This window comes from Brassica napus, chromosome C5, assembly GCF_020379485.1.
Source record: "Brassica napus cultivar Da-Ae chromosome C5, Da-Ae, whole genome shotgun sequence".
NCBI classification, from domain to species: domain Eukaryota; kingdom Viridiplantae; phylum Streptophyta; class Magnoliopsida; order Brassicales; family Brassicaceae; genus Brassica; species Brassica napus.
The window spans coordinates 2,700,834-2,726,389 of record NC_063448.1 but is presented as its reverse complement, the minus strand read 5'-3'; the positions used below and the strand labels follow the sequence as shown (position 1 = coordinate 2,726,389).

The 25,556-nt window shown below is 39.6% G+C and overlaps 8 protein-coding genes across 8 annotated transcripts; 4 read left to right on the top strand and 4 right to left on the bottom strand.

Moving 5' to 3' along the window:
- Positions 1-1,083: 1,083 nt before the first annotated feature.
- Positions 1,084-3,612, top strand: LOC106400982 (non-specific phospholipase C1-like). The gene is made up of 3 exons (XM_013841398.3): positions 1,084-2,352; positions 2,445-2,621; positions 3,041-3,612. The coding sequence occupies exons 1-3, from the start codon at positions 1,266-1,268 to the stop codon at positions 3,364-3,366; spliced, it is 1,590 nt and encodes a 529-aa protein (XP_013696852.2). The 5' UTR covers positions 1,084-1,265; the 3' UTR covers positions 3,367-3,612.
- A 1,199-nt stretch (positions 3,613-4,811) lies between these two features.
- LOC106402032 (O-glucosyltransferase rumi) lies at positions 4,812-7,374 on the top strand. Its single transcript, XM_013842663.3, has 7 exons — positions 4,812-5,076; positions 5,460-5,686; positions 5,769-6,119; positions 6,193-6,382; positions 6,453-6,517; positions 6,610-6,820; positions 6,893-7,374. Exons 1-7 carry the CDS (start codon positions 4,957-4,959, stop codon positions 7,238-7,240), a joined length of 1,512 nt encoding a protein of 503 aa, XP_013698117.2. The 5' UTR covers positions 4,812-4,956; the 3' UTR covers positions 7,241-7,374.
- A 10-nt stretch (positions 7,375-7,384) lies between these two features.
- LOC106402033 lies at positions 7,385-9,033 on the bottom strand. The gene is made up of 5 exons (XM_013842666.3): positions 8,807-9,033; positions 8,419-8,735; positions 8,080-8,172; positions 7,923-7,982; positions 7,385-7,821 (listed from the first exon to the last, which is right to left on the bottom strand). Exons 1-5 carry the CDS (start codon positions 8,898-8,900, stop codon positions 7,630-7,632), a joined length of 756 nt encoding a protein of 251 aa, XP_013698120.2. The 5' UTR covers positions 8,901-9,033; the 3' UTR covers positions 7,385-7,629.
- A 3,148-nt stretch (positions 9,034-12,181) lies between these two features.
- On the top strand, positions 12,182-15,833 carry LOC106398255 (protein SMAX1-LIKE 6). Its single transcript, XM_013838841.3, has 3 exons — positions 12,182-13,599; positions 13,944-14,199; positions 14,293-15,833. Exons 1-3 carry the CDS (start codon positions 12,455-12,457, stop codon positions 15,625-15,627), a joined length of 2,736 nt encoding a protein of 911 aa, XP_013694295.3. The 5' UTR covers positions 12,182-12,454; the 3' UTR covers positions 15,628-15,833.
- LOC106401482 (internal alternative NAD(P)H-ubiquinone oxidoreductase A1, mitochondrial) lies at positions 15,794-18,731 on the bottom strand. The gene is made up of 6 exons (XM_013842008.3): positions 17,884-18,731; positions 17,079-17,522; positions 16,832-16,995; positions 16,483-16,597; positions 16,218-16,397; positions 15,794-16,139 (listed from the first exon to the last, which is right to left on the bottom strand). Exons 1-6 carry the CDS (start codon positions 18,355-18,357, stop codon positions 15,987-15,989), a joined length of 1,530 nt encoding a protein of 509 aa, XP_013697462.2. The 5' UTR covers positions 18,358-18,731; the 3' UTR covers positions 15,794-15,986.
- A 514-nt stretch (positions 18,732-19,245) lies between these two features.
- LOC125587414 (protein PSY3-like) lies at positions 19,246-20,266 on the bottom strand. Its single transcript, XM_048757857.1, has 2 exons — positions 20,001-20,266; positions 19,246-19,669 (listed from the first exon to the last, which is right to left on the bottom strand). Exons 1-2 carry the CDS (start codon positions 20,089-20,091, stop codon positions 19,533-19,535), a joined length of 228 nt encoding a protein of 75 aa, XP_048613814.1. The 5' UTR covers positions 20,092-20,266; the 3' UTR covers positions 19,246-19,532.
- Positions 20,267-21,645: 1,379 nt separating this feature from the next.
- LOC106391134 (PHD finger-like domain-containing protein 5A) lies at positions 21,646-22,742 on the bottom strand. Its single transcript, XM_048757856.1, has 2 exons — positions 22,583-22,742; positions 21,646-22,229 (listed from the first exon to the last, which is right to left on the bottom strand). Exon 2 carries the CDS (start codon positions 22,182-22,184, stop codon positions 21,852-21,854), a length of 333 nt encoding a protein of 110 aa, XP_048613813.1. The 5' UTR covers positions 22,185-22,229; positions 22,583-22,742; the 3' UTR covers positions 21,646-21,851.
- Positions 22,743-23,141: 399 nt separating this feature from the next.
- On the top strand, positions 23,142-25,085 carry LOC106397880 (probable protein phosphatase 2C 2). Its single transcript, XM_048757855.1, has 3 exons — positions 23,142-23,764; positions 23,992-24,336; positions 24,561-25,085. Exons 1-3 carry the CDS (start codon positions 23,291-23,293, stop codon positions 24,903-24,905), a joined length of 1,164 nt encoding a protein of 387 aa, XP_048613812.1. The 5' UTR covers positions 23,142-23,290; the 3' UTR covers positions 24,906-25,085.
- Positions 25,086-25,556: the final 471 nt, after the last annotated feature.

Genomic DNA, 25,556 nt, shown 5'->3' with positions numbered 1-25,556 from the left:
TTCCGCCGAACGGCTCAACACCGTCGAACTTGTCACGGAGAACGTCATCGGACTAACCGAGAGCTCATCCCAATCATCACACGTCGCCTACTGGGCATTTTATGCCCGAGACTCAAGACCTCAGCTTTCCTTATCTTGTCGTCGTCACCGATGATGGAGAGCTTCACCTTATACCGAGATTTCATCCATTCTGACCCGAACAACCACCCTGACGACAAGAGCCACCACGCAGTTTCCACCAAAGCCAAACTAGTAACCAAACCCCAAAAGACTACGGGTCCAAAACCGACAGCATAGAGCTATGTGAGCCTCTACCCTCCAGAACCAAAACCGACAGCGTAGAGCTATGTGAACCTCTACCCTCCGGAGCCAAAACTGGCGAAGACGGAGCAGAGAATACTTCCCCTTCCCGGGAACTTGAACCGGCGGCAGCGAAGCTGAGGAAGCCTCCACCTCCCGGAAAAAAGCCGGCGTCGACGGATCTGTGATAGCCTCCATCTCCCGAAATCATCACTTAAACATGCAAGCCTATCTTCTCACGCCATGGGTCTCCACGCGAGCGCGTCTTCCCTCCAAGCGAGGAACCACCTTTGGAGGATGGCTCCAATCCACAGCTCCGACAAGGCGTTCGGTGATAGGCGACGGAGAAGAAACAAAAAGAATCCTCTTTAACGGTAGGAGAAAGGTTCCGACGCCGGTACAGACGCTCACGCGCCGACCGTACGCCGGATCCGATCTCAGATCTCCTTTCTCTCTCTCGTCAAAAGTTTCTTTTTACTCGTGATCTTCTTCTTGACGAAGGTTTCTTTTACAGATGGAATGGTTTTTTGTACCATAAGAAATCACGGCTTACTTCATTGAAAATTGTAATTTTTTTTCCTCATGCGTGAGTGTTACTGAGGTCATATTTATTTAGAAAAAGTTCACTGAAACTACTGCAAGCCTTGATCATAATCTAGACGTAACAGACAAATTAGATGTGCAAACAATCTTTCAAGTTACGTTGTACTATCATAGAACACCTCCTAACTTTCTATCTTTAAATGTTTCATTCATACGTAATCTGCCGACAAAAGACACATGCATTCTTTATGACCTCGTATTTGGTTAGGTTTCGCTTTGACTTTTAGTCAAACGTAAAAGATATTTTTTTTTTCCTTGTAAGAAAGAAAAGTCGTTACCGACGGGGAACATAAAAGTCATCGGCTTCATCGCTCTCTCGAACCCTGTGGTATCCGTATCTCCCCCTTTACTCAATCTAGGAAATGGCTCTCCGGCGAGTATCCGCCACCGTGATCCTCTTCCTCTACTTACTAATTTCCGCTCACTCTCTCGATTCCAAACACCACAAGATCGAAGGACCGATCAAGACCATAGTCGTTGTAGTCATGGAGAATCGCTCCTTCGACCACATCCTCGGCTGGCTCAAACCAACCCGACCCGAAATCGACGGATTAACCGGCAAAGAGTCAAACCCCCTCAACGCCTCCGATCCGAACTCGAAAAAGATCTACGTCTCGGACGACGCCGTTTTCGTCGACATGGATCCTGGCCATTCCTTCCAAGCCATCCGAGAGCAGATATTCGGGTCCAGCGACACCTCCGGCGACCCGAAAATGAACGGATTCGCGCAGGAGGCGGAGAGCATGGAGCCAGGGATGGCCAAGAACGTGATGTCCGGGTTCAAACCCGAGGTCCTGCCCGTCTACACCGAGCTAGCAAACGAGTTCGGGATATTCGACCGGTGGTTCGCGTCGGTTCCGACTTCCACTCAGCCGAACCGGTTCTACGTCCACTCGGCCACCTCCCACGGATGCTCCAGCAACGTGAAGAAGGATCTCATCAGAGGCTTCCCTCAGAAGACGATTTTCGATTCTTTAGAAGAGACGGGGCTCAGCTTCGGGATCTATTACCAGAACATCCCGGCTACCTTCTTCTTCAAGTCTCTCCGCAGGCTCAAGCATTTGGTGAAGTTTCACAGCTACGCGCTTAAGTTCAAGCTCCACGCGAAGCTCGGGAAGCTTCCGAACTATTCGGTGATCGAACAAAGGTATTTCGATATTGATCTGTTCCCGGCGAATGACGATCACCCGTCGCATGACGTGGCGGCGGGGCAGAGGTTTGTTAAGGAAGTGTACGAGACGTTAAGGAGTAGTCCGCAGTGGGATGAGATGGCTTTGATTATTACTTATGATGAGCACGGCGGGTTTTATGATCATGTGCCCACGCCGGTTAAGGGCGTGCCGAACCCTGATGGGATTATTGGACCGGATCCGTTTTATTTCGGGTTTGACCGGTTGGGTGTTCGGGTTCCTACTTTCATTATCTCTCCTTGGATTGAGAAGGGGACTGGTATGTAATATACTATTAGATGCCTTTTTGTAGCGTATGTTATAACTTTCATGTGTGTGAAATTGAATAGTTTTGGTTTGGTTTTGTTTTAGTGATACATGAACCTGATGGTCCTACACCAACTTCACAGTATGAGCATTCTTCTATACCAGCAACAGTGAAGAAACTTTTTAACCTTAAGTCTCATTTCCTTACTAAGAGAGATGCATGGGCTGGTACATTTGAGAAGTACTTCCGTGTCCGAGACTCTCCTCGCCAAGATTGTCCAGGTCTGCTAACATTCTCTACATAGTTTCTCAGTCCATTACATGATTTTGAGTTTCTTGCATTGAAGACTAACATTAGGTGATCACAAAACCAGGGTCATTACAAATGTGTAACTAAGTGATATAACTTAATGTGTAACTTAGTTAGGTGATCACAAAACCATGATTTTTACCGTCTAGGAACCTTCTTTAATGGAACAGAGAAATTACTATTAGTGATATAACTTAGTTAGGTATATTAATGTTAATTCATGTCATGAAAATCAGAATTTGCATCTTACTCCGGAATAACAATAATAGGGAAAAAATTACTTATACCTGAGATTGGTTTCATCTGACCTTGATGACGGCTTTACTCTTCTGTAAACTGTGGGAATATAATTATCTAAATGTTATTTCATTTTTGACATGAACCAACATAGAGAAACTAGCAGAAGTTGAACGATCACTAAGGCCATGGGGAGCAAAAGAAGACTCAAAGCTTTCAGAGTTCCAGGTGGAGCTGATCCAGCTCGCTTCTCAACTCGTTGGAGACCATCTCCTAAACTCATATCCAGACATTGGGAAAAACATGACAGTACGTGAAGGCAACAAATACGCAGAGGATGCTGTTCAGAAGTTTTTAGAAGCTGGCAAGGCTGCCCTGGAAGCAGGAGCAGACGAGAACACTATAGTCACTATGAGGCCGTCTCTGACGACCAGGACCAGTCCCAGCGAAGGTACCAACAAGTATAGTGGAAGCTATTGAAAAATCTATAAATAAAGGAGTGAAATGATATGTAAATACATGTGGCCACATCTATGTTCCCACTTTACTTGGATACGTTCTATGATGTGGAAAAAAAGTATATACTTATGTTATGTAATGGATCAAAAGACATGGTAACGTTATGTTGCTCCTGACCTCCATCTCCTTAGTAGGAATAAGATGGAGAGTTCTTGTAATACTAATACATACTCCCTCCGTTTTTATATTTCACGCTTTAGGATTGTACACATTGATTAAAAAATATTTAATTTTTTAAACAAAAATATCATTAATTGTTTACCTAACTACAATTTAACCAATAATAAAATAGAAACTATAATACCACTGGTCATCTAACATTAATTAGTAATAAATTTTACATAGAAAATTGAAAACGTCAAATAATTTGGAACAAAATAATTCATCTAAAACGTTAAATATAAAAAAAACGGAGAGAGTATATACTTATCCAAAATTAGATAAAAACCTGGTTAACATAAAACGTCCTAATAATTGGCTTATCTGATCTTAAATTATCTAGGTATCCGCTGAACATATAAATAAGAAGAAAGGCACTATGTTAGCGAAAGAGACCAGTAAAAAAGAGGAAGAACAGAATTTAGAAGAATAGAGACTGTAATACAAACATGAAACAGATCAAGTGGATCAAAGACGAGACATCCAAGTAGTACATGACTTTCTTGGGCTTTAGTCCAAGGAATGGTACTCATCTTATGATTTGTAATCCTAACAGTACCATGTAGAGAATGTGAAGCATCACAGGATCATGGGCTCTTATAAGTATAGAGTCCTAACTCCTATGTAGCCACCAGCCATCGTCGTTCGGTCAAATTTATTGGAAAATAAACGCATTTATAAAATAAACAACACAAAAACCAAACAAAGTTTTAGAAAACATACCGTTTACGGAAAAAACCAAGAGTATTAGAGCATGATTACTGGAGAGTTATTAGGGCCAGATTTTTAGCGGAATATAAGAAACCGTCTCTTAACTTTTAACTAAAAATCTAAGAACTGACTCTTAAATAAGATATTTAAGAGTATGTTTATTTCAGGTCTATTAAGTTGGGATTCTTAGAGTAAAATAAAATACGGTTTCTTAGTTAAAAGCTAAGAGACAGTATCTTATATTACGCTAATAACTCCAACCTAAGAGAACTGCAATAAACATGTTCTAAGAACCAGTTCTGTTTTAGTTAAAAGTCAAGAGACGGATTCTTGTATTACGAAAGAACCTCACTCTAACTCTCCCAATAAATCATGCTCTCAGTACTACCCAAAATTGTCTTATAGATAAATACATTTTTTTTCTCTTTTTATTAAGCACTCTAACTTAGTTTAGTTTAGTCATTAATAATTTATCAAATAATATTAAAGTGAATATATTAGTTAGAATTAAAATAGAAACAAAGTGATGCATAAGGAAAAAGAAAAAGTTAAATCTCCGGAACGAGCGGGGCACTGTATATACAGAGAGAATTTCTAAAGGCCACCGAAAGAAAAAGAAAGGAAATGAAAGGAAAGTAGAAAACGGAAAAGTTTTACAGAAGAAGAAAAGAGAAAGACAAAATGGGTCTTCGTCTACGTATTCGTCTCCCTCACAAGAGCTCTCCTCGTACACCTTCACATCTCCTTCTATGCGTTCTTGCTCTCTGCTTCTTCTCCTTCACCGCTCTTATTCTCTACAAGGTCTTGTCTTTTTCCCTTTTCACCATCAGAGACATCTCTATTTATTCTTCCCACTCAGCAATAATTTATATTTTGAAATTGCACACATGAAATTATCATATTACATATGTAGTAGATCTGACAGAATCATTAAATGTCGCAACTCTCTGTCTTGGGGAATATTTGTCTGAAAGCTCACATAACTCTAAATTAAATACTCGAAACTATGGTTTTGCTTCTTTTTTTTTTTTTTCTAATCGTTTTCAATTGATAGATCTGGATGTTGAGCTGAAATTAACATGTAATAGCTCTGCAATCTAAACCAAAAAAAAAAACACGTGCTACTTTACTTCCCGTGATCTTGAGAACTTTTTGTCCTTCACTAAAGTAATTTCGTCGAACAGGTTGACGACTTTGTTGCTCAGACAAAGACTCTCGCCGGACACAACTTGGAACCAACACCGTGGCACATCTTCCCACGCAAATCTTTCACCGAAGCCACGACTTACCGAATCCTCCAATGCTCCTACTTCTCTTGTCCGCACCACTCCGCCCCCGATCCAAAGACCCACCCGTCGGATTCCGGGTCGGGTCATCGAACCGGGCAACAGCAATGCCCCGACGTTTTCAGGTAATGTCCACTAAGAAAGGTTCAAACTTTCTTTATTAGGAGTAAACCATTGTCGATACCGTTTGGTTTGGTGTGAAGCCAGGTGGATTCACCGAGACTTGGAGCCGTGGCTAAAGACAGGGGTGACTAAAGAGCACGTGGAGAAGGCCAAAGCCAACGCTGCGTTTAGAGTGGTGATACTATCGGGGAAGCTGTACGTGGATCTCTACTACGCTTGCGTGCAGAGCAGGATGATGTTCACCGTTTGGGGGATTCTGCAGCTGCTCAGCAAGTATCCGGGTATGGTTCCTGATGTCGACATGATGTTTGATTGCATGGATAAACCCATCATCAACCGGACAGAACACCAGTCCTTCCCAGCTCCGCTTTTTCGATATTGTACTAATGAAGATCATTTGGACATTCCTTTTCCTGATTGGTCTTTCTGGGGATGGTACTTATCTCTTCTCTGTTGTTGTTGTTGTTAGTCAATCTCTTTGGCTGAATATGTGTGTTTGTGATGAAAGGTCGGAGACAAATCTAAGGCCGTGGGAAGAAGAGTTTAGGGATATTAAGAAAGGGTCTAAGAGAAGTAGCTGGGATAGCAAGCAACCTAGAGCTTACTGGAAAGGGAATCCTGATGTTGTGTCGCCTATAAGAATGGAGTTGATGAAATGCAACCATTCTAGGTTATGGGGAGCACAGATTATGCGCCAGGTTCGCTTCCTTTTTCAGTCAGATAGTTTAGTCTAGAGGCAGTTATGCTGATGTGTGTTTTAAAATTCAGAACTGGGCAGAAGAGGCAAAAGGCGGGTTTGAACAGTCTAAGCTCTCCAACCAATGCAATCACCGGTAAGTGCTTAGAGAAACCCAAGTTATACTATCATATATGACTGGAGGATACGAGAGGCAGCTAATTTGGTTGGGATTGTTTGTATCATAAGGTACAAAATATATGCAGAGGGTTACGCGTGGTCAGTATCTCTGAAGTATATCATGTCATGTGGTTCCATGACACTCATAATCTCACCGGAGTATGAAGATTTCTTCAGCAGAGGCCTCCTTCCCAAGGAAAACTACTGGCCTGTCTCTCCAACTGATCTATGTCGGTCCATCAAATTCGCTGTGGACTGGGGCAATGCCAACCCCTCTGATGTATGTGTATTCTACACTTTTCTCATCGATTTTCTATTGATGTGACCAAGGAGTTTTTCTTTTTTTTGACAGGCTGAAAGAATAGGAAAAAGAGGACAGGGTTACATGGAGAGCATTAGCATGAACCGGGTTTATGACTACATGTTTCATCTAATCAACGAGTACTCAAAGCTTCAGAGGTTCAAGCCGGTGAAGCCGCCTTCAGCTAAAGAGGTCTGTGCAGGATCATTGATGTGCTTCGCAGAGCAAAAAGAACGGGAGCTACTGGAAAGATCAAGAGCTGTACCTTCTATGGACCGACCATGTAAACTTCCAGATGCAGATAGGGATAGGCTCGAGAGGTTGATCCAACGGAAGAAGCAAACAATCGAAGATGTTAGAAACATGGAGATGACGAAAACAGAGAGGGGTTCTAGATAGTTTCCAGGAACATAAATTGTGTGTAATCATTTTGTTCCTCTGAACACGTGTTCATCATCATCAAGCTATAAGCACGAGATGATACTTGATTAAGACTTGGTTTATAGAATAAAGAAACCATAAACTTACAGGTACACGGATTACTGTTTCAATGGAGAGGCAATTATAAATAAATCAGTCTTACTCTGATCTTCAAAAGTAACACAACAAGAGAAAATAAAATACAAATCCTAATCCCTTGGTATAGGAGGAAGTCAAATGACGTATCCTCCACTTTTGGTAACATCCTATTATTTCAAATCTTGATAGACCAAAACCTCAGAAATGAAAACTAGCCAGCACTAGACTTAGGCCAAAGATTTAAAAGGCAGAAGAGAGTGGATGAAATCTCACTCAGCTGGGTTGTCATACTCATCATCATCGTCAACCACTTCATACTCGAAATCTTGGTCTCTATTCTCCATGGTTTTCCCAAATGTGAATGCCTTTGTACCCATTGTTGTGAAAGGCATCAGCCCGAAAGCACGAGCCGTCTTGATCTCTCTAGCAATCTTCCTTTGCGCCTTGGCGCTGATGCCAGTCTGTGCAAGAGGTAAACAAAAAAAGAAGATTCCATCATTATGTGGATTAGCAAAACGTATAAACAAAGTAAGATTAAAGTGATAAACATCCAATTTGAGACCTGCTTTCTCTTAACGAGGATCCCAGCTTCGGTGATGAACTGTGCAAGGAATCGAACATTCTATCCAACAAAAAACAAATTTCATAAGTGAAGAGTACAAAAAGAACAACAAAAAGCTTCACTGCTTCAGAAACATACATAATCAAACTAAACTCACCCTGAAGTCAGCTTTCTTCAGAACTTCCTCGGTGGTTATCTCCGCCTTGTTGTTCTGTCTAGGTCTTTGCATCTGCTTTCTATAACCTAAATCCTGAACGAAACAAAAGAAAACACTTTTAATGTCTCTCTGCTCAAAGCAAACAAGAAAAGATCATCATGCCATGTAAACCCAAAGCACACACACACTATCCACGACTACACACAATCAAATCACATAAACGCAAAATCATTTAAGTGATAAAGACTCTGACTTTACTATAGAGGTATACACTTCAAATTCAATCCTAGACCACTCAAGTAACACAGTATCATACAAGAGTTGTAAAGAAAGCATTACCCTAGGGAAGCGATTAGCTCCCCAGCTGTTGACGTCAGGCCTAAACGAGTAACCATCCTTCGCTCCTCCTCCTTCGTCATCATCAATGTTGTAAATCAACGCAGCTTCCTTCAATTTACCATCGACACCATCGGACGAAGGATCGAAGGTCTCGTCTCTGCTCACGGAGCCTCTCGAACCGTTTCCGTACGATCTGCCCAAGCCTGTATACTCGCGCTTGTCTTTCTCCGCCTTGCCGAGATGCTGGAAGAAGCTACTGCTTTTCTCGTCGTTGCCGGAGTTTCCGCCGAACATCCAATCGTCCAGCGAAGATCGATCTGCTTCGATTCGATTCGATTCGGTGGTTAGACTAACGGAAAATGCGAGGAAAATGTAGGGTGGTTGTTACCTTCGTTAGCATTGGTTGCGAAGCTTCTAGGCACGAGAGGACGCCATGGTTGACGGGAAGCGGATCGAATCGCGAAACGGGCAGGTTTCATCATCTTTCGATTTAGGGTTTTTCGAATTTTCAGTTCCTCCGATCTGAGGTTTTGCCAAAGAGGGGGAGAGAAGTCGCCTGAGGGATGACGTGTGAGAGAGAGACAGTGAGATCGGATTTCAATTAATGGGCTTGGCTGATAAGGCCAGGCCCATCGTTTACTTATTTGCCGTCAACTTATAATATGTTGAAAGTAGTTGAGAGATTTACATGGATTAGAGGATTAGTTTTAGTTCAAATATTTACCATCAATCATACAAATTATTGTAACAGTAGAATTTGAGTTATATGGATTAGATAGCTTTTGATGAAATCTTGCATTTTAAATAATATTTAAATGATTTTTTTGTAACTGTAGAATGTGAGTTTAGGATAAGTACAAACACAAAAAAAAAAAAACTATGAGATGACAGAAGTGTCACATCAAACATGTATGTGATGATCTAAATTGTAGATGCCAGTGAACCGTGAGAATTAAATATCAATAGAGCAGGACTTTTTTTTTTTTTTTTGTTGCTAAAAATATAGAGCAGGACTTTGCTCAACCGCATATATAATTCAGAGCTAGATATTACAAGGGAAGCTGATGATAGGATGATTCAATTAAACTTTTCTAATCAGTATTAGTCGGATTCTTTATTTAAAAAAGTTTGTGACATCTGTGTGTTGTAAAAAAGAAAAGGGCACAAAACAAAATTGGGTCTCACATCACTTTGTTCCTTTTGATCCCAAGGGGAAATAAAAGTAGTCGAAATCAATTAACTTTTGGTTGGTATCATCATCCAATATGGGAAGTGGTGAGTCGGGGGATTGGTTGTGTTGAGAGTTCCTGCGTCCACTTGGTTGGTTCTTAGTTATTACGTTTCCTCTCTTTGGACTAATCTTCTAATTCACATGTGTTTGCTTACACGTGGTGTGATATTAATGGCTAACTAAGTAAGGTCATCCACTTATAAAGTGCCACGGTCTTAATAGGAAAAAAGCAAAGGACCATTATTCGAATAGCGACCGTTGGCTCGTGTGCCAGATGTCGTTAGCTTCGCTTTTAACAACGAAACGATCTTACTATGTGCTCGAGACAGATGATAGTGGGATGAGGGTTTACGTTAATTATCGCTATTTATTTGTGTTTATGTTAATTGTAACATGACATGCAAAATATGAGAATCAATCATTTAACACAGCAGTACTTCTAATTAATCTAGGCTAAATTTTTTACTAATTATGTTTCCGAAATTAAGACTTTTTAGAGATTTCACGTTTATTCAGAATATAATAAATGTTTACAGTTTAATTTATTATTTATTTTTCTATACACTTTCCAATTAGTCTCCACCAATTAAATCTAATCAATTCAAATATTTGTAATTAACGTTTCTCAAAAGTATACAAAATTACCTTAAAAATATAGAAAATTTATCTTTGTGAAACAAGAGAAAAATCTAGAAAATTTTATTTTCGGAAACGGAGGAAGTAATTATTAAGGAATTATTTGTTGGGATTCCACTACATATATACTCCCTCCGTTTCGAATTAGATGTCGTTTTAGAAAAAAAAAATTATTTCAAAATAAGTGTCGTTTTATGATTATGATGCATAATTTATTGATTTTTTATTCTAATTTATTTTTCTATTAATTGAAATCTGGTTAGGTGTATTGATTATGATATTTTTACCTAGTAAATATACAAAATTAAATATTTTATTAATTTGTGTGTCGAAGTCTAAAACGACAAATAAAATGAAACGGAGAGAATATTGCACAAGTGTCACTTTAATCTCGTACTTTGCGCAACAACCATTGAACCTTCCAAATATCTAAGAAATGTTTCTAGAGAATGAAAGGGGCACCGCTCTATATAAGTCATTGTGCTTAATTTTTCATTTGCTCAAAATTAAGTATATACAACTTATTGGTAGATTTATAATGGACTGACGTATAATTATAATATGTACAAGTGAAAAGGGTTGTATACTACAAGATATATTTGGTGCTAAAAGCTAGCTAGAGTAAACATAAAGGAACGTAATATAGTACCTGCTTGTCGACGCTTTTGTGGCATGAGTCTATTATGTCATTTAGTTCTGAATAAATTTTAAAATATTGAAACTGATACATGTAGCCAATATTCATGCAGGTGGTTAATAATTGTTTCCCTTTGATTGCTCTAAATATATATACGTATTGACGTAGATGCATTGGTTAAAAGATCATAGGGTTTGATGTTCACGAGGAGGATATGAAGGGGGAAGTGAAGTAGGGTAGGAAATAAGAACTGAAGCAAAGAGGAGAAGACGATGATAAACAGATTATTTCCAAAGAAATACTGAATCAATATTAAGTAGTTTCAAGAAGAATATGAATCAAAAGTTTATTATTTAGTTTCAATAAGAGTACATAAAAATGAAGATGTTAAAAATGCTGATATTAATGTCGTAGAAAATGATCTTTTTACTTTCCAGTAGAGGTAACAAAAATAAATGACCGAGTACAAATATGCCTTCGCCATCAGGAATCAAAGATGTGCAAAGTAAAGTGAAACCAAATAACTTTATTGGATGTGGATGATGAATGACAATGACGCAAAAGAAGCATATAAAAGGTGGTGTTTGGGACCCTAATCACTTATGCTTTTCCTCTTTATCTTATGACATTCACCTAATCTTTTTATAAAGTTGAGTCATTGTTTACCACTCAATACATGTTTATTTCCTTCTATAATTAATTTGACTTTTCTTTGTTAATCCCACTCACTAGTATAGTTTGCTATCGTTGAATAGTAAACTATTAACTAACATAGGTTTAAAATATAGGGAAATTCTAGAGTGGATTAATCTTAATAAATTGTGAAAGTCTGTATCATCACAGAATCGAGAATAAATGTTACGAAAAAAGAATAGTTTGGGAAAAGAAAATATCAAATCAATATTCCATGAAAAAGCAGTGAAATTTTTTGATGGAACAAAGAATCAAAATAATAATAATATTTTCCGTGTCCATTAAAATTAACAATAGATTTTCATGAAAATACATAATGATATGGTTAGAATATAATCACATTTGTGGTTTGAATTTCTTCTGGGATTAAACGAACTTTTCGGCATGCAGAACAAGATTTTTCTTTTCAAACAAAATGATTCTACGAGCACCACGTAATAAATAATATTCTAAATAAAACTCGAAAATCAGACAGAGAAGATATCGTGGGACCGCACGATCAATATACGACCAAACACAGTGACTCCTTCTGCAAGACTAGTAATCTGAACATATCCATGAAAGAAGGCTTACAAGCAAACCAAATATAATTATTTTTTTAATAACCACTTTTAAGCTAAAGAGACTATATTGATTGTTATAAAAGAAGTTTTGACATAAATATCACATTTCATGAAAATTCACGCCTAACTTTATTTAATAAATATTTTTCTTGTCTTCTTTGAGTCTGTGATTATTGTTGGTTGGAGAGAGTAAGTGGGTTGGTTTGATTGGAGGAGAGGCTTCTGGTTGAATAATTTTCAACTTCGATTTTTGTTTTTTTTCTTTCTCTTACGGCGATGCCTACGCCGGTTAACACGGCGAGAGAATGCTTAACAGAGGAAGCAGCTCGCGCTCTCGACGACGCTGTGGCCATCGCTCGTCGGAGAAGCCACGCGCAGACGACGTCGCTCCACGCCGTCTCGGCTCTTCTCGCGACGCCGTCGTCCCTCCTCCGCGAGGTCTGCGTCTCGCGCGCCGCCCGGAGCACTCCCTACTCGTCGCGTCTCCAGTTCCGAGCTCTGGAGCTCTGCGTCGGCGTCTCTCTCGACAGGCTCCCGTCGTCTAAGTCTTCGGGAGAAGAAGTAGATCCTCCGGTGTCGAACTCCCTCATGGCGGCGATCAAGCGGTCTCAGGCGAACCAGAGGCGGCACCCGGAGGCTTACCACCACCTCCACCAGATGTCGCACGGAGGATGCCAGACGACGGTTTTGAAGGTGGAGCTGAAGTACTTCTTGCTGTCGATTCTAGACGACCCGATTGTGAACCGGGTCTTCTGCGACGCCGGGTTTCGGAGCTCCGATATAAAGCTCGACGTGCTTCACCCTCCGGTAACATCGCAGTTCTCGCGGGGTCGTTGTCTTCCGCCTCTCTTCCTCTGTAACCTTCCGAGCTCAGATCCGAATAATCGTGTTGGTGGGGGGAGCGACGAGAATTGTAGGAGGATCGGACAAGTGTTGTGTCGGAAAGAGAGGAGGAACCCTGTCCTTGTCGGAAACTGCGCTGACGAAGCTCTTAAAACGTTTGCTGACGCGATCAACAGTGGGAAGAACCTAGAGTTTCTTCCTCCGGAGATCAATAGTTTAAGCATAATCAGCTTAGAGAAGGAGATTAGCGAAGCTGATGGATCAAGAGCTAACGAAGAGATTCTCGCGAAGCTTGATGAGTTAGTAAATGACTCCAAATCTACAGAAGTGATGTTTAATCTAGGAGAGCTTAAGGTCTTCTTCTTGAACAGTGAAACATCTTCTGGTGATGATGGTTTGGTGAAGTTGGTGTTGAAGCTCTCTGATTTGCTGAAACGTCAAAGTAAGAGACTCTGGTTCATCGGGTGTGCATCGAGCAACGAGACTTACACGAAGCTTCTTGATCGGTTTCCTAAGATCGATGAGGATTGGGACCTTCATGTTCTTCCAATCACATCCTCAAAGCTCCCAAAATCAAGGTCTGCTTTTGCAATTTTTTTTTTGCATTATAACATTTAGACTATAGAAGTTAGTTTTTATAAAACCTCTTGGACTATAGAAGTTAGTTCAACACTTTCTAGCATTTTCACACGTATCAAGAAAACACATTAAATCACTATAATAAATGTATGGTTTTCTTTCGATATTAACCAATACTAATTCAATAAAATCTTGCTTTATAACATTTAGACTATAGTAAGTTAGTTTTATAAAACCTCTTGGGACTTGAAAAACATAATATATATTGATGGGAATAGTTTATTGTTACATAATCTGAAATAATTTTAACATATCCATTAAAACATAATCTGTTGGTTTACAGCTTGATGGGATCTTTTGTTCCGTTTGGAGGGTTCTTTTCGTCTACATCTGATTACAAAGTATCTTTGAGTGGTGGCACAGTGAATCAGACGCTCCCTAGATGTCACCTCTGCAACGAGAAGTGTTTGCAAGAAGTAGCTGCCGTTGTCAAGGCCGGTTCAAGTCTCTCTACGGCTGATCAATCTTCCGAGAAGTTACCCTCTTGGTTAAGAGCTGCTGAGACCGAGTTAGACAAGGGACCAACGAAAAGTACCAAGGTGCGTTTTAACTCAACTTCTCTTCCTTGTTTTGTAACAATGGTGTAAATGCACTTTATCTTGAGAGAGATTTCGCCTCTTTATTCAGTGCAGGCTGTAGATAGCACAAACGCATTAGCCTCAGCTCTCCAGAAGAAATGGGACAACATATGCCAAAGCATCCATCAAACGCCACCGTTTCCTAAGCTAAGTTTTCAGACCGTGAGTAGTGTGGGAAGCTCAATCTCAAATCCAAAACATAAGGAGGAGGATCTCAAGACGACATCGGTAGTAACTTTGGGTTCTCCTTTAAACTGTGTTACTACAGATCTAGGTTTGGGAGTAACCTACGCATCAAAAAGCCAAGAAACACACACCACACCGAGCGAGAAACCGCTGCTTGTGACTCTAAACTACTCTTCCTTAGATGATTTCAAGTCTCTCAGAGAATCACTCTCTCGTAAAGTCCCCTGGCAGACTGAAGCTGTGAACGCCATCAGCCAACTCATCTGCGAAAGAAGAAACCGCACGACCGCACTATGGCTGGCTCTTCTTGGACCTGATAGAGTTGGGAAGAAGAAAGTAGCGTTGGCTCTCTCCGAAACCTTATTTAAAGACCAAGCTAATTGCATCAGTGTTGATTTTGGAGGAGAGCATTGTTATGTTGATGACAAGTTCAGAGGCAAGACGGTGGTTGATTACATAACGGGTGAAGTATCGAGGAGACCGCACTCTGTTGTGTTGCTAGAAAACGTGGAGAAGGCTGAGTTCCCGGATCAGATGAGATTGTCTGAAGGTGTGAGTGGTGGGAAGCTACGTGACTCGCACGGAAGAGTGGTTAGTATGAAAAACGTAATTGTTCTTGCAACTTGTGGGACCTTCAAGGAGAAAGAGACTGTGGAGTTTACGGAGGAGAGAGTTCTTAACGCTAGAAGGTGGAAACTGCAGATTAAGGTAGCTGATACTGCTGAAGTTAGGGGGAATAAGAGAAAACATGAGGGAGACACAGAGCTGCGTGCAGAGAAGGTGCAACGTTCGTATCTTGATCTGAACCTTCCAGTGGATGAGACAGAAACAGAGGAAGCCAAAGCTTGGTTTGATGGTTTCATCGAGAAATTAGATGGAAAAGTGACGTTTAAACAAGTTGATTTCCATGTGTTAGCCAAAAGCATTCAAGAGAAGATCGTTTCACATTTTAAGATGTGTTTTGGAACGGAAAGACGGCTAGAGATTGATAACGAAGCGATCCTTCAGATTCTTGCGGCTTCTTGGTCATCAGGGGAGGAAGAGAGGAACGTTGTTGATCAGTGGATAAGAACCGTTCTTGCTCCTAGCTTTGCTGAAGCGAGGCAAAAGTACGGTTCGAATCCTAAAGTTGCTGTGAAACTGGTTGCTTCTAGAGATTTAGCTGCGGGAGTAGAGTTGCCAGATAAGGTGGATGTGATGTGATGTGATTATTCTGATTGTTTTGTCATCAGAGAGGCTTTGGTTTTGAGTTTTGGTGCTTGTAAATTTTTTAAAAATGTATAATAGTTACTCCTAGTAGCTGAGGCATGACTTGGTACATAACTTTGTGTAGGGGTTACCAATTTGCCACAACACTTTATTTTTGGCATTTTGAGTTTAACAGAAATAATAATTTCTCCTTCATAATACTCCATTAACATCAATTAAACAAGAACATTTCATTTGATAAAAAAAAGAACATTTCAGTCAAAAGTGAACCCTATCTTTCTACAAGGCTGTATTGGCCTCATAGAGTAAGAAAAGAGAGAGAGAGAGAGAGAGAGCAATGTGGAAGAGCTGGATCAGATACGGCTAATGTCACGGCCGAAAACGAAAGTGGTGAGCCAGTTAATAGCGACGTAGAAGCGGTTTCTCCAGCTGAGGACTCGAGTCAGATAGGCAGACCTCCATATGAACCAGCTCACAAACCCTGCCATTGATATCCCTTTTCCTTCCTGCACAAGATTAGCGTTTTTGAGTGTGTGTTGAAGGACTTTAAGTGAAAGTGAGTGATCTTTTTTTTTTTATTATACCTTACTCTCACGGAGATCAACAAGAGCTTTGTATCTCCCAATAGTGGCCATACTTCCCAAATGCTTGTACACAAATGGTTCTCCAAGCTCAGCCTCCTTTGCATTCCAGGCTCTTCCTCCTCCAGCTTTTCCCATCACGTTCAGTAGATTCGCCATGTACTTGCCTTCTCTCTCAGCCACCTTCATTTGATCATAGACTTGGTTTAAACCAAGTCACAAGAGTTTTTCAAAAAATGGAATACGCTTACAGCAACATTAACCAGACCTGTGCAAGAGCAGGAAGTGTTGACTTCCCTGTGCTCTCAAGATATCCACTACAGTCGCCAATAGCAAACACGTCTTGTACTGAAGGCACACGCATCCACTCATCGATTCCAATCCTATGGAAAACAGAATCATCCATGATCAGAAACAAAAGAAAACAGAACAAGCTTGTTGTGATTAGGACCGGTTCTGGGCAAAACCGAATGAAAAAATACTTTTGAAGATAATTTTATAGACATAGGCTCTCAAATTTGGAAAAAATAAATTGTTTATTGAAATCTTTACTAAATCGACTACAACTCCCAAAATTTCAGGACCGTTTTGATTGTGATATATTGAATTATACTAACCTGCCACCTGGATCTTTTGGAAGGTCAAGAGACTTAACAAACGAAGATGGACCAACACCCGTTGACCAGACTAAGAGACCGTAAGGAACATCGGTTCCATCATCAAGGACCAGCTTCTGAGGCTTTACTTCTTTCACAATCCCACGCACAAGCTTCACTCCAGACTGAATTAAAAAAACTAACAGATTCTCAACATCTTACATTCTCTCAAAAATCAAATCAAAAGTAAATATGTAATAATAATAACCTTGTTTAACTGCTTAATCGCATACTGTCTGAGCCCATCGTCGAATGAAGAAAGTATATCCCTCGCCTCGATCAACGTAACACGAATGTCGTCTTTGACGTGAGCATACCTCTCACGAACATCTTTCATGATGAAATCACTCAGTTCACCGCTAAACTCGACACCGGTCGGTCCACCTCCTACCACAACGCAATGCAACAGCCTCCTCTTCTCCTCTTCACCTATCCCTGGAACTTCGGAGAGCATGAGGTTGAGAAGAAGCTTCCTGCGGATCTCCTGAGCGTGATGAACCTCACGGAGAAAGATGGCGTTTTCTAACACCCCGTTAATCCCAAATGTTGATGCTTCTGCACCGCAGGCTAGTACCAGTTTGTCATAAGCGATCTTGAACTTCCATGGCTCCAGTGTGGTGCTTAGCCCATCTGTTACAGTCTCACAATGCACCTGTTCATAACCAAGAGCAGAGTCCACACATGAATATAACACCAAAACCAGTTTGGACACTAACCCAGTAACCGATTTACACATTAACAGCAAACCGGTTTACACATTAACATCAAAACCACATACATTGCTTTGAGTCTGTAGACCGGTTTATACCGAGCAATTAGCGATAAAACCTGTTCCCAAATTTCAGAGCAATTTGCGGTAAACACAAAACCGGTTTACACATTAACATCAAAACCACATATATTGCTTTGAGTGTGTAAACCGGTTTAAACCGAGCAATTAGCGATAAATTCCCAAATTCCAGAGCAACTAGCGAAAAAACACAAAAACCGGTATAAACCGGTTTAGCAATTACCTCATGGTTTTCGGAATCAAGTCGAGAGCAATTAGCGAGGAAGTAATAAGAACCGGGTTCTCGTGAAATCGCCGGTTGGATACGAGAGATCGGTTCTGCGACGGACCGGAACTCGAGCGTACCGACGCAAGTAGAAGCCAAGAGAGGAGTGAAGACCATGTGGTTCCTCGGAGAGACGCAAACGACGTCGTATATGCTTGTGTCGATCCCTTTCATTAGACGACAACCCGCCCAACCCGACCCGAGAACCAGCACTCTCGGCTTCTCTCCTTCTTTTGTCGGAGCCAAACCGTGGTAACGTTGCTCCTGCTGCTCCAGCCCATTATCTACCTGATCGGTCGCTTGAACCGTCTCGCTCTGTTGAAGAGCCGTGCAGAAGCGAGAGGAGAGAGTGTAGGATTCTGAGTTTCTGAACAAGTTTCCGACCGATGAAGTTGTCGGAGAGATCCGGGCGAGGTTTTTGATCCAAAGCATGATTCTTTATGTTCTAGAGTGATGTAAGAAAGGTTATTTAAAGCAATAAACACAATATTATTTCCCCTAAGTTGTTGGAGAAGCGAACAACTCTTCTTCAACCAGCCGCCCCTCTGGTACTCTATCACAATTGTATGCATATGAGCATAAAACCTACGTGACAAATATGGAAATGACAGGTGGCATTTCCTTTTTTCTCTTTTTTTTTTTGCTTAAGACATTTCCTTATTTCTCTCCAAAAATCAATCTAAAATTTTGGCATTTGATGGCCTCAAAATATTTAAAACGTTTTTTATGGAAATATCAAAGAGTATTATTACTATGTGTTTAACATTCAACGGCTGCTGCTTCTTCGATATATATAAACGAAATTGTTACGACCGTACACGATGCCATGTTGGATAAAGAAAATTGTAAATAAGCTAAACGGTGCTGAAAATTTTATATAAAAGTCTATATATATATATATATATATAAAGAAAAGAAACGTCAGCATTCAAAAGAACTTGGAGCTAAAGAAACGACAATAAAAGAAACATGTGATTCACTCAGTCTGTTGTGACGCGCAAGAAAAGGACGTTAGAATATTCGTTGACTGTGATTTGCCATATCGTAAGAAGTGACGGATTCAGAGACCGCCACCGGCGGCCCAAAACTCCTTGTCGTCGACAGTTTTATGGCCCAATAGGCTCATTCATGTAGATCATTTTATTATTTTTGGATTCATGAAAGCCCAAACCTATTTTCATGTTCCTCTTGACTTTGTGGCGATATAATTGTACATATGCATACAACATTTAATAAAAATATTCTCGAAATGGAGAATGTCACTGTACTTAATCCAATTTAGATAAAAATAATAATCAAATGTATCTATAAATAATGTTATTCTCACAAAGACGCATCAATATTGATGAAATTTCATACAAAAAAAGTCCTGTTAAACTAACAGGAAACAACAGCCACAAAATCTGCCAAACACAAGTGTTCATACATGTTTATTAATTTATAAGTACATATTATTTGCAAAAGGTTTTATTTCTCAGTATATAAAGACATGAAATGCTGAGAGAAAAGGAGTAAGACTGAAATATATAAATATGTAAATATATATATATATCTAAAACATAATCTTGTTATTTTTCTCTTCATAGTAAGAAAACATTTTGTTATGTTTATCTTCCCCCTCTCCTACCTCCTCCACGCCTCCCACCAGGTGGGTTGTGTCTACGGTTGGCCGATGGCTCGTCGTAGTCATTGGTCATGTGCACCATCATCAATGATCTACCTCTCACCACCATCTTTTCATTTTCTGTTATGCATGCAATTTAAAATATATATTAAGAATCTAAAACTTATCACCAATCCAGAAATTATATAATCACGGAAGTTAAAACCACGGTTGAATAATATATTACGAAAGACTAGCATCTCCTTAGGCACGCATGTATAATCAGCTACTTGACATTATACGAGATAGATCTAAACCATGTTTATTAAAATTCTGCTTGATAATTATAGTTGTGGTCTGTGGAGACTGGGCAATCCATATACGATTATGGATATGAAAATATACAACTCTATATTCTTCCTCTTTATAGTATGTGTATGGGATCGATGATGAGCTAGATTGTTCTACTTACCTGGAAATGATAAACTGAGTCGAGCCGAAGAGACAATCGAAAGTGCAAAGAAGATGCATAAACATAGCCGAATTGCAGAACTATAACCCATCCTCTCTAAATTTTCCTTCTTATATTTGTCTCTCTCTCTCTCTCTCTCTCTTCTGCCCTCTATTCAACTATACCTCTCGTCACCCTCTCCTTTTATAAACGCAAAATGTTTTATTAGCTTTCACACTACTTTAAAATAAGGTAGTGCTACACACCCGGAATATTATAATCTATGTACGTAAAAAACTCTACAATCTCATTTTGAAATGTCAACTTTAGAAGGTATATTAGGGCTCTGATGTTTTAGGGCACAACAAACTTGAAAACATTTTGATCAAAGAATGGTATTATAGAGGCCTTAAAAGGCATGCCCTTGGAATATTTTGATGCCAATCTATCTACTTGTACTACAAATTATTTTGCATGATTTTAGCAAAAAAAAAAAACAAACTTATTTCGCATGTATGTTTTGATTGAATGTATGCTTATCCATTAATACACAGCATAATTTTTTAACCAAAATATGAAATGACGCTTGTATCTTAATGGCTCCATACAGTATCTAATTTTCATTTTGACTTATCACTTTGAGAAGATCAAACTCGATTAAATACAAGATATTAATGAATTAATGTAGCAATAAAATCAAAGATCGAAAGCACAGAACCTGTTACGGATGTCCAAACAGCAGCTGATGCTTACCATATGGCATCGTCTTAGTGGATGTATGAGTTGACTATTTCAGACAAATCGTGGATTCCACAGTTAGCACAGAAGCGAGGCGAACATGTGTTGCATGGGGCGTTGACTTACAGGCACCGTCCGTTTCAAAACATGTCAACGTCAGATTGTTTGGCCAAAAAAGGATTTTGGGGTTTTCTCACTTTTTAAAAGGAAAATTTCTGACGATCATGTGTGTGCGGTTTTTAATGTAATAGTTGATATCCTTTTTGGTCGACGTCAGAGCCTTAGAGATATTGCGTATTCTTTTAAGCTTTAAGTTGACATTAACAATAGTTATCGTACAGCTAAAAAGACGTAATTTTATATTTCGGGATGAAGATGTTTATCTATCTATGAATCTATCTATCTGCCTCTATTTTTTGACTTTGTCCTTTATAAAATGGGGAATTCTCAACCAAAACTTAGACTACCTATCTGAAATGTATGGAAAATTTGGATACTAATTATTCATACCATGTAATACGTTAACAGTGGTTAGCCATCATTGATACGTTCGTGATGATGGATATGATCTTTAACAAGAAGAAGTGATGATAAATGGGATCATGGGATGATATATACACATGCATGCGGGCGCACATTAGTTGTCTAGCAAATCCCATATACAAGATAGTTATACCACCATCTTAAGCAAAGGCGGCCCAAGAAAATGCACCGGCAATTCTGGTTCCTTTCTGTTTCTAGTTATTTGTTTTTAATCTTTAACATGTGAACTGATTTTTTTTTTTTTTTTTTGTAACACCACATGTGAATTGATTATACTTCAAACCTGCTTGCTATATGTTCGATAAATTTTTATGAACATGTCCAACATTCAGAGTTACTTTACTTCTCTAGATTCTAAACTGCCTGAGCCACCAACTGAATCATATCGAACGACAAAATAATGGTTCTTGAATACATGTTCTGTCAGAGATTCGAATTACTCAAACAAGAGGATGTTTTAGTGTTGCAGAGAAACAATCACACTCTAGACATTAACCAACCATAACAAAGATAGCACAAGAGTAACAACTAACAAACATTTGTCTTTTCTTTGAGTTCATGCCAAAACAAAGACGAGTAGAGAGACACTTGTCATCGTTTCTTGAATCCATACTTCTTACGTTCATAGAACAGGTCAGTCTTCGCACTCCCGAGATTGACAATCTTGGGACAACCGTCTCTATCTTTCTCCTGCTGTGTACACTCTTTGCAGTAGTAAGCATCTGAGATCCCAACACCTCCGCATATGACGCACCGTCCTTGGAACGAACCATAGTTGCATTCATCGCAAATCCTAACCAGCGTACACGGGCGCACGTAGGAATCGCAGACCACGCATTTGCCGTCACATTTCTCGCACAATCGCCCGATGGCAATGCCAGGTTGTTTCCGGCACATGATCAAATCAGGATGATGCTTAGCCATGGCTGCTGAAACAAGGCTCTTGGTCCTCTCCTTAGATTTGTCGACCTGATAGAAAAAGAAACAGATGAACATAGCGTAAGTAACTGATAAAGAAATATGCTTAATACCACGAGATTTCAGGATTCTTTTACAATTCCACCTCTCAGAGGAATTTCAACGAACACTTGGCAGTCAGCAGTTCTATTCGTAAAAAAAAAGAATTGAAATCCATTGCCGAGAGAACAAAGGCGAAGCAAGCCACAAGTAAAACAACAATTCGCTGAACCGAACACATAAATCGATTTATGTTAAAATCTTAAGCAATGGAGCGTGTGTTCGATACCACAAACACTAAGAATCCAGATAACCAATCTCATAAACCCCAAGTAAATATAAAAACAAAGTGAATGTAACCTGACCTCGAAGGAGAAGAGGAGCAGGAGGAAGAAGGTGTCACACGAGTTTATGCGATCCAGGATCTCCGAGCGACGGTCGCTGGAAATATAAAAGTGAACCGGGTCGGGTTCTAGAAGTAGCTTAAGATATCCATGTCGGTCCGACTATTATGGGTTTTCTGTCTATAGGGCCTTCACTCTAAACGGCTTTTATTATTTTCAGATGGGCTTTCTTTCTATTTTGACTTTTCCTCACAATATGTAACACGTGTCCTGAAAAATAAAATAATACCACGTGTTTCATTATATTTCTCCTCCCTCCACCACACATCAAGGTCAAGTGATCAAATGAATTTTATGTTCATAACCACAATTTATTTCTCTTGACTTTTTTTTCCGTTTTGTTATCCAATTTTTTTTTTTTCTGGAAGAGTAACAACAAAGTGGAGTTGACCAACATTTTTTAAAAATAAGACGGAACAAGTGGACTGTGGCGGTGGGCGGTGGGTTCGTGATTTGAAAAGTCAAAGAAGAAGAAGATGGTGGTGTGGTGGTTGCGTTTGACTTTGAAGAAGAAAGCGTCGTCACCGATAGGCCTCGGAGACTTCTCTTCTATTTATAGCTTCTTTTCACCTTCGTTGATAACATTCATTCAAACGACTAGGAGAACGCAAACAAAAAAAAATATACAGAAAAAAAAAAATCATCAACAAAAAAGGTTTACAGGAAACGATGTCTGTTGCCGTCTGCAGCTCGCCGGTTTTCTCCCCGTCCTCTTCTCTTTTCTGCAACAACAAGGCGTTGAACATTTCTCCGGCGCATCAAAACCTGACTCTGTCTCATTCCCATCTCACTCCTCTTGCTTCTTCTCCTTCGGCTGCGTCTCCCACTTCGCCGTTCTGCCTCCGTCTTCTTAAACCGCCGGTTAATTCAGTTTTTGGTTCAGACTCCGGTCCTGGAGATTGTGATCGCCATTTGTCCCTGGGAAGCGTTTTGAAGAGGAAGCGACCGACGAGGCTTGATATACCGGTGGCTCCGGTGGGTGTTACAGCACCTATCTCGCTGAATGCCGAAACGCTGAGGGAAGAAAGTGGAGAGGTGGAGAGGGAAGGTGATGAGTTTTCGGTTTACTGCAAGGGAGGAAAGAGAGAAGCTATGGAGGATCGGTTCTCTGCTATCACCAATATTGAAAGAGATCCCAAACAGGTAACTTTAGTTTTCTTTTATTATTTCAAATTGTAATAATTACTAGAAAATGATATTCGAATAGTTTGGATTTTAGATTTTATTTTTGCCAAAAATAATATTTGGAGTTTAGAATTTTATCAAACTCAAAGCTCCCTAGCAAATTCTAACAAAAACCAATGAATCATATGTGAAGATCATATTGTACAAGCAGTTGTTGAATCTGAAAGGTTGTTTACGACTTGCAGGCAATTTTTGGAGTCTATGATGGTCACGGAGGATCAAGAGCGGCTGAGTTCGCGGCAAAGAACTTGTGTAATAACATTCTAGGAGAGATAGCCAGTGAGAGGAACGAGTCAGATATTGAAGAAGCTGTGAAACGCGGTTATCTAGCGACTGATTCTGAGTTTCTCAAGGAGAAAGATGTTAAGGGAGGATCTTGCTGCGTCACGGCTCTGATTAAATACGGGAATCTCGTGGTGTCCAATGCTGGTGACTGCCGTGCTGTTTTGAGCGTTGGAGGATTCGCGGAGGCTCTGACTTCTGACCACCGCCCTTCTAGAGAGGATGAACGGAACAGAATTGAAAGCTCGGTAATAATACATACCTCTATATAAACATCTTGATGTTTGTAGATCATTTTTGATAAACTTATGGTTGATTTTCAAGAATGTGATTAAGTAGTGCATTGATATTTAATCTTCATTCAGTTTATATTTTCTTGGCTTTTAGGGTTTTAGAAAAAAAAATAGCAACCTAAGTAGATCCTCGTTTAGTGCAGTTTCTGGTTCTGAGTTTGAGTTTGATATTCTTGCAGGGCGGGTATGTCGATACATTTAACAGTGTTTGGAGAATCCAAGGATCTTTAGCGGTATCTAGAGGAATCGGAGATGCGCATCTCAAAAGATGGGTGATATCTGAGCCAGAGACAAAGAATTTACGTATCAACTCCCAACACGAGTTCTTGATCTTAGCGTCAGACGGTCTGTGGGAAAAGGTTGGTAATCAGGAGGCAGTAGATATAGCTCGACCGTTCTGCATGGGAACCGATCAGAAGCATAAACCATTTTTAGCGTGTAAGAAGCTCGTTGACCTCTCTGTTTCACGAGGCTCCTTGGACGATATCAGTGTGATGTTGATTCCGTTACGCCGCTTCATCTGACCAGTGGAGATATATAGAGATTAGAGAACACCTTAAGAATGTTTAAACTTCATTTGTCATATTAGTTATTAGGGCACTCTGTGTATATTAACATACCGTATGTGCATGAGTCTTTATTGTTACGTAACAAAGGACATCTCTAATGTATATACCCCTATATATAGAGAAATTCTTGGGTTTTTTGAGTTTTCTAGGTTCACCATCCAATAGTGTTTGAGTATTTGATATCTTTACAAAAAAAAAAAAAATTGAATATCCAAATTAGATTATATTTTTAAAATAAAATAATAAAAATACATAAAAATAGTTACAAAAAATAAATAAATTAATATTGTTAAGTCTTCAGAAAAATACTAAACCCTATACCCTAAATACTAAACCCTAAACCCTAAACGTTAAACTTTAAACTTTGGATAAACTCTAAACCGTTGGAAAATCTTAAACCCTAAATCATACATTAAAAATTAAATTTTAATAACACTAAACCCTAAATCCTAATACTAAACCCTAAACCCTTGGATAAATCATAAACTCTAGGGTTTAATTTTAAATATTTTTGATTTAGAGTTTATGATTTATCCAAGGGTTCAGGGTTTATCCAAGGGTTTAGGGTTTAGTGTTATTAAGATTTAGTTTTTAATGTATGATTTA

Excerpts from the sequence above, each read along its gene's own strand:
- LOC106397880 (XM_048757855.1), top strand. The coding sequence starts at position 23,291 with ATGTCTGTTGCCGTCTGCAGCTCGCCGGTTTTCTCCCCGTCCTCTTCT. Across the intron at positions 23,765-23,991 it reads TTGAAAGAGATCCCAAACAG|GCAATTTTTGGAGTCTATGA; the intron begins GTAACTTTAGTT and ends TACGACTTGCAG. Across the intron at positions 24,337-24,560 it reads GGAACAGAATTGAAAGCTCG|GGCGGGTATGTCGATACATT; the intron begins GTAATAATACAT and ends ATATTCTTGCAG.
- LOC106402033 (XM_013842666.3), bottom strand. The coding sequence starts at position 8,900 with ATGATGAAACCTGCCCGTTTCGCGATTCGATCCGCTTCCCGTCAACCA. Across the intron at positions 8,173-8,418 it reads GAGCTAATCGCTTCCCTAGG|GATTTAGGTTATAGAAAGCA; the intron begins GTAATGCTTTCT and ends TGTTTCGTTCAG. Across the intron at positions 7,822-7,922 it reads TCCTCGTTAAGAGAAAGCAG|ACTGGCATCAGCGCCAAGGC; the intron begins GTCTCAAATTGG and ends CCTCTTGCACAG.
- LOC106398255 (XM_013838841.3), top strand. The coding sequence starts at position 12,455 with ATGCCTACGCCGGTTAACACGGCGAGAGAATGCTTAACAGAGGAAGCA. Across the intron at positions 13,600-13,943 it reads TCAAAGCTCCCAAAATCAAG|CTTGATGGGATCTTTTGTTC; the intron begins GTCTGCTTTTGC and ends GTTGGTTTACAG. Across the intron at positions 14,200-14,292 it reads GACCAACGAAAAGTACCAAG|GCTGTAGATAGCACAAACGC; the intron begins GTGCGTTTTAAC and ends TATTCAGTGCAG.
- LOC106400982 (XM_013841398.3), top strand. The coding sequence starts at position 1,266 with ATGGCTCTCCGGCGAGTATCCGCCACCGTGATCCTCTTCCTCTACTTA. Across the intron at positions 2,353-2,444 it reads TTGGATTGAGAAGGGGACTG|TGATACATGAACCTGATGGT; the intron begins GTATGTAATATA and ends GTTTTGTTTTAG. Across the intron at positions 2,622-3,040 it reads TCCTCGCCAAGATTGTCCAG|AGAAACTAGCAGAAGTTGAA; the intron begins GTCTGCTAACAT and ends GAACCAACATAG.
- LOC106391134 (XM_048757856.1), bottom strand. The coding sequence starts at position 22,184 with ATGGCTAAGCATCATCCTGATTTGATCATGTGCCGGAAACAACCTGGC.
- LOC125587414 (XM_048757857.1), bottom strand. The coding sequence starts at position 20,091 with ATGGGTTATAGTTCTGCAATTCGGCTATGTTTATGCATCTTCTTTGCA. Across the intron at positions 19,670-20,000 it reads ACTCAGTTTATCATTTCCAG|AAAATGAAAAGATGGTGGTG; the intron begins GTAAGTAGAACA and ends CATGCATAACAG.
- LOC106402032 (XM_013842663.3), top strand. The coding sequence starts at position 4,957 with ATGGGTCTTCGTCTACGTATTCGTCTCCCTCACAAGAGCTCTCCTCGT. Across the intron at positions 5,077-5,459 it reads CCGCTCTTATTCTCTACAAG|GTTGACGACTTTGTTGCTCA; the intron begins GTCTTGTCTTTT and ends TTCGTCGAACAG. Across the intron at positions 5,687-5,768 it reads CAATGCCCCGACGTTTTCAG|GTGGATTCACCGAGACTTGG; the intron begins GTAATGTCCACT and ends GTGTGAAGCCAG.
- LOC106401482 (XM_013842008.3), bottom strand. The coding sequence starts at position 18,357 with ATGCTTTGGATCAAAAACCTCGCCCGGATCTCTCCGACAACTTCATCG. Across the intron at positions 16,996-17,078 it reads CGATTAAGCAGTTAAACAAG|TCTGGAGTGAAGCTTGTGCG; the intron begins GTTATTATTATT and ends TTTTTAATTCAG. Across the intron at positions 16,140-16,217 it reads TTGATCTCCGTGAGAGTAAG|GAAGGAAAAGGGATATCAAT; the intron begins GTATAATAAAAA and ends AATCTTGTGCAG.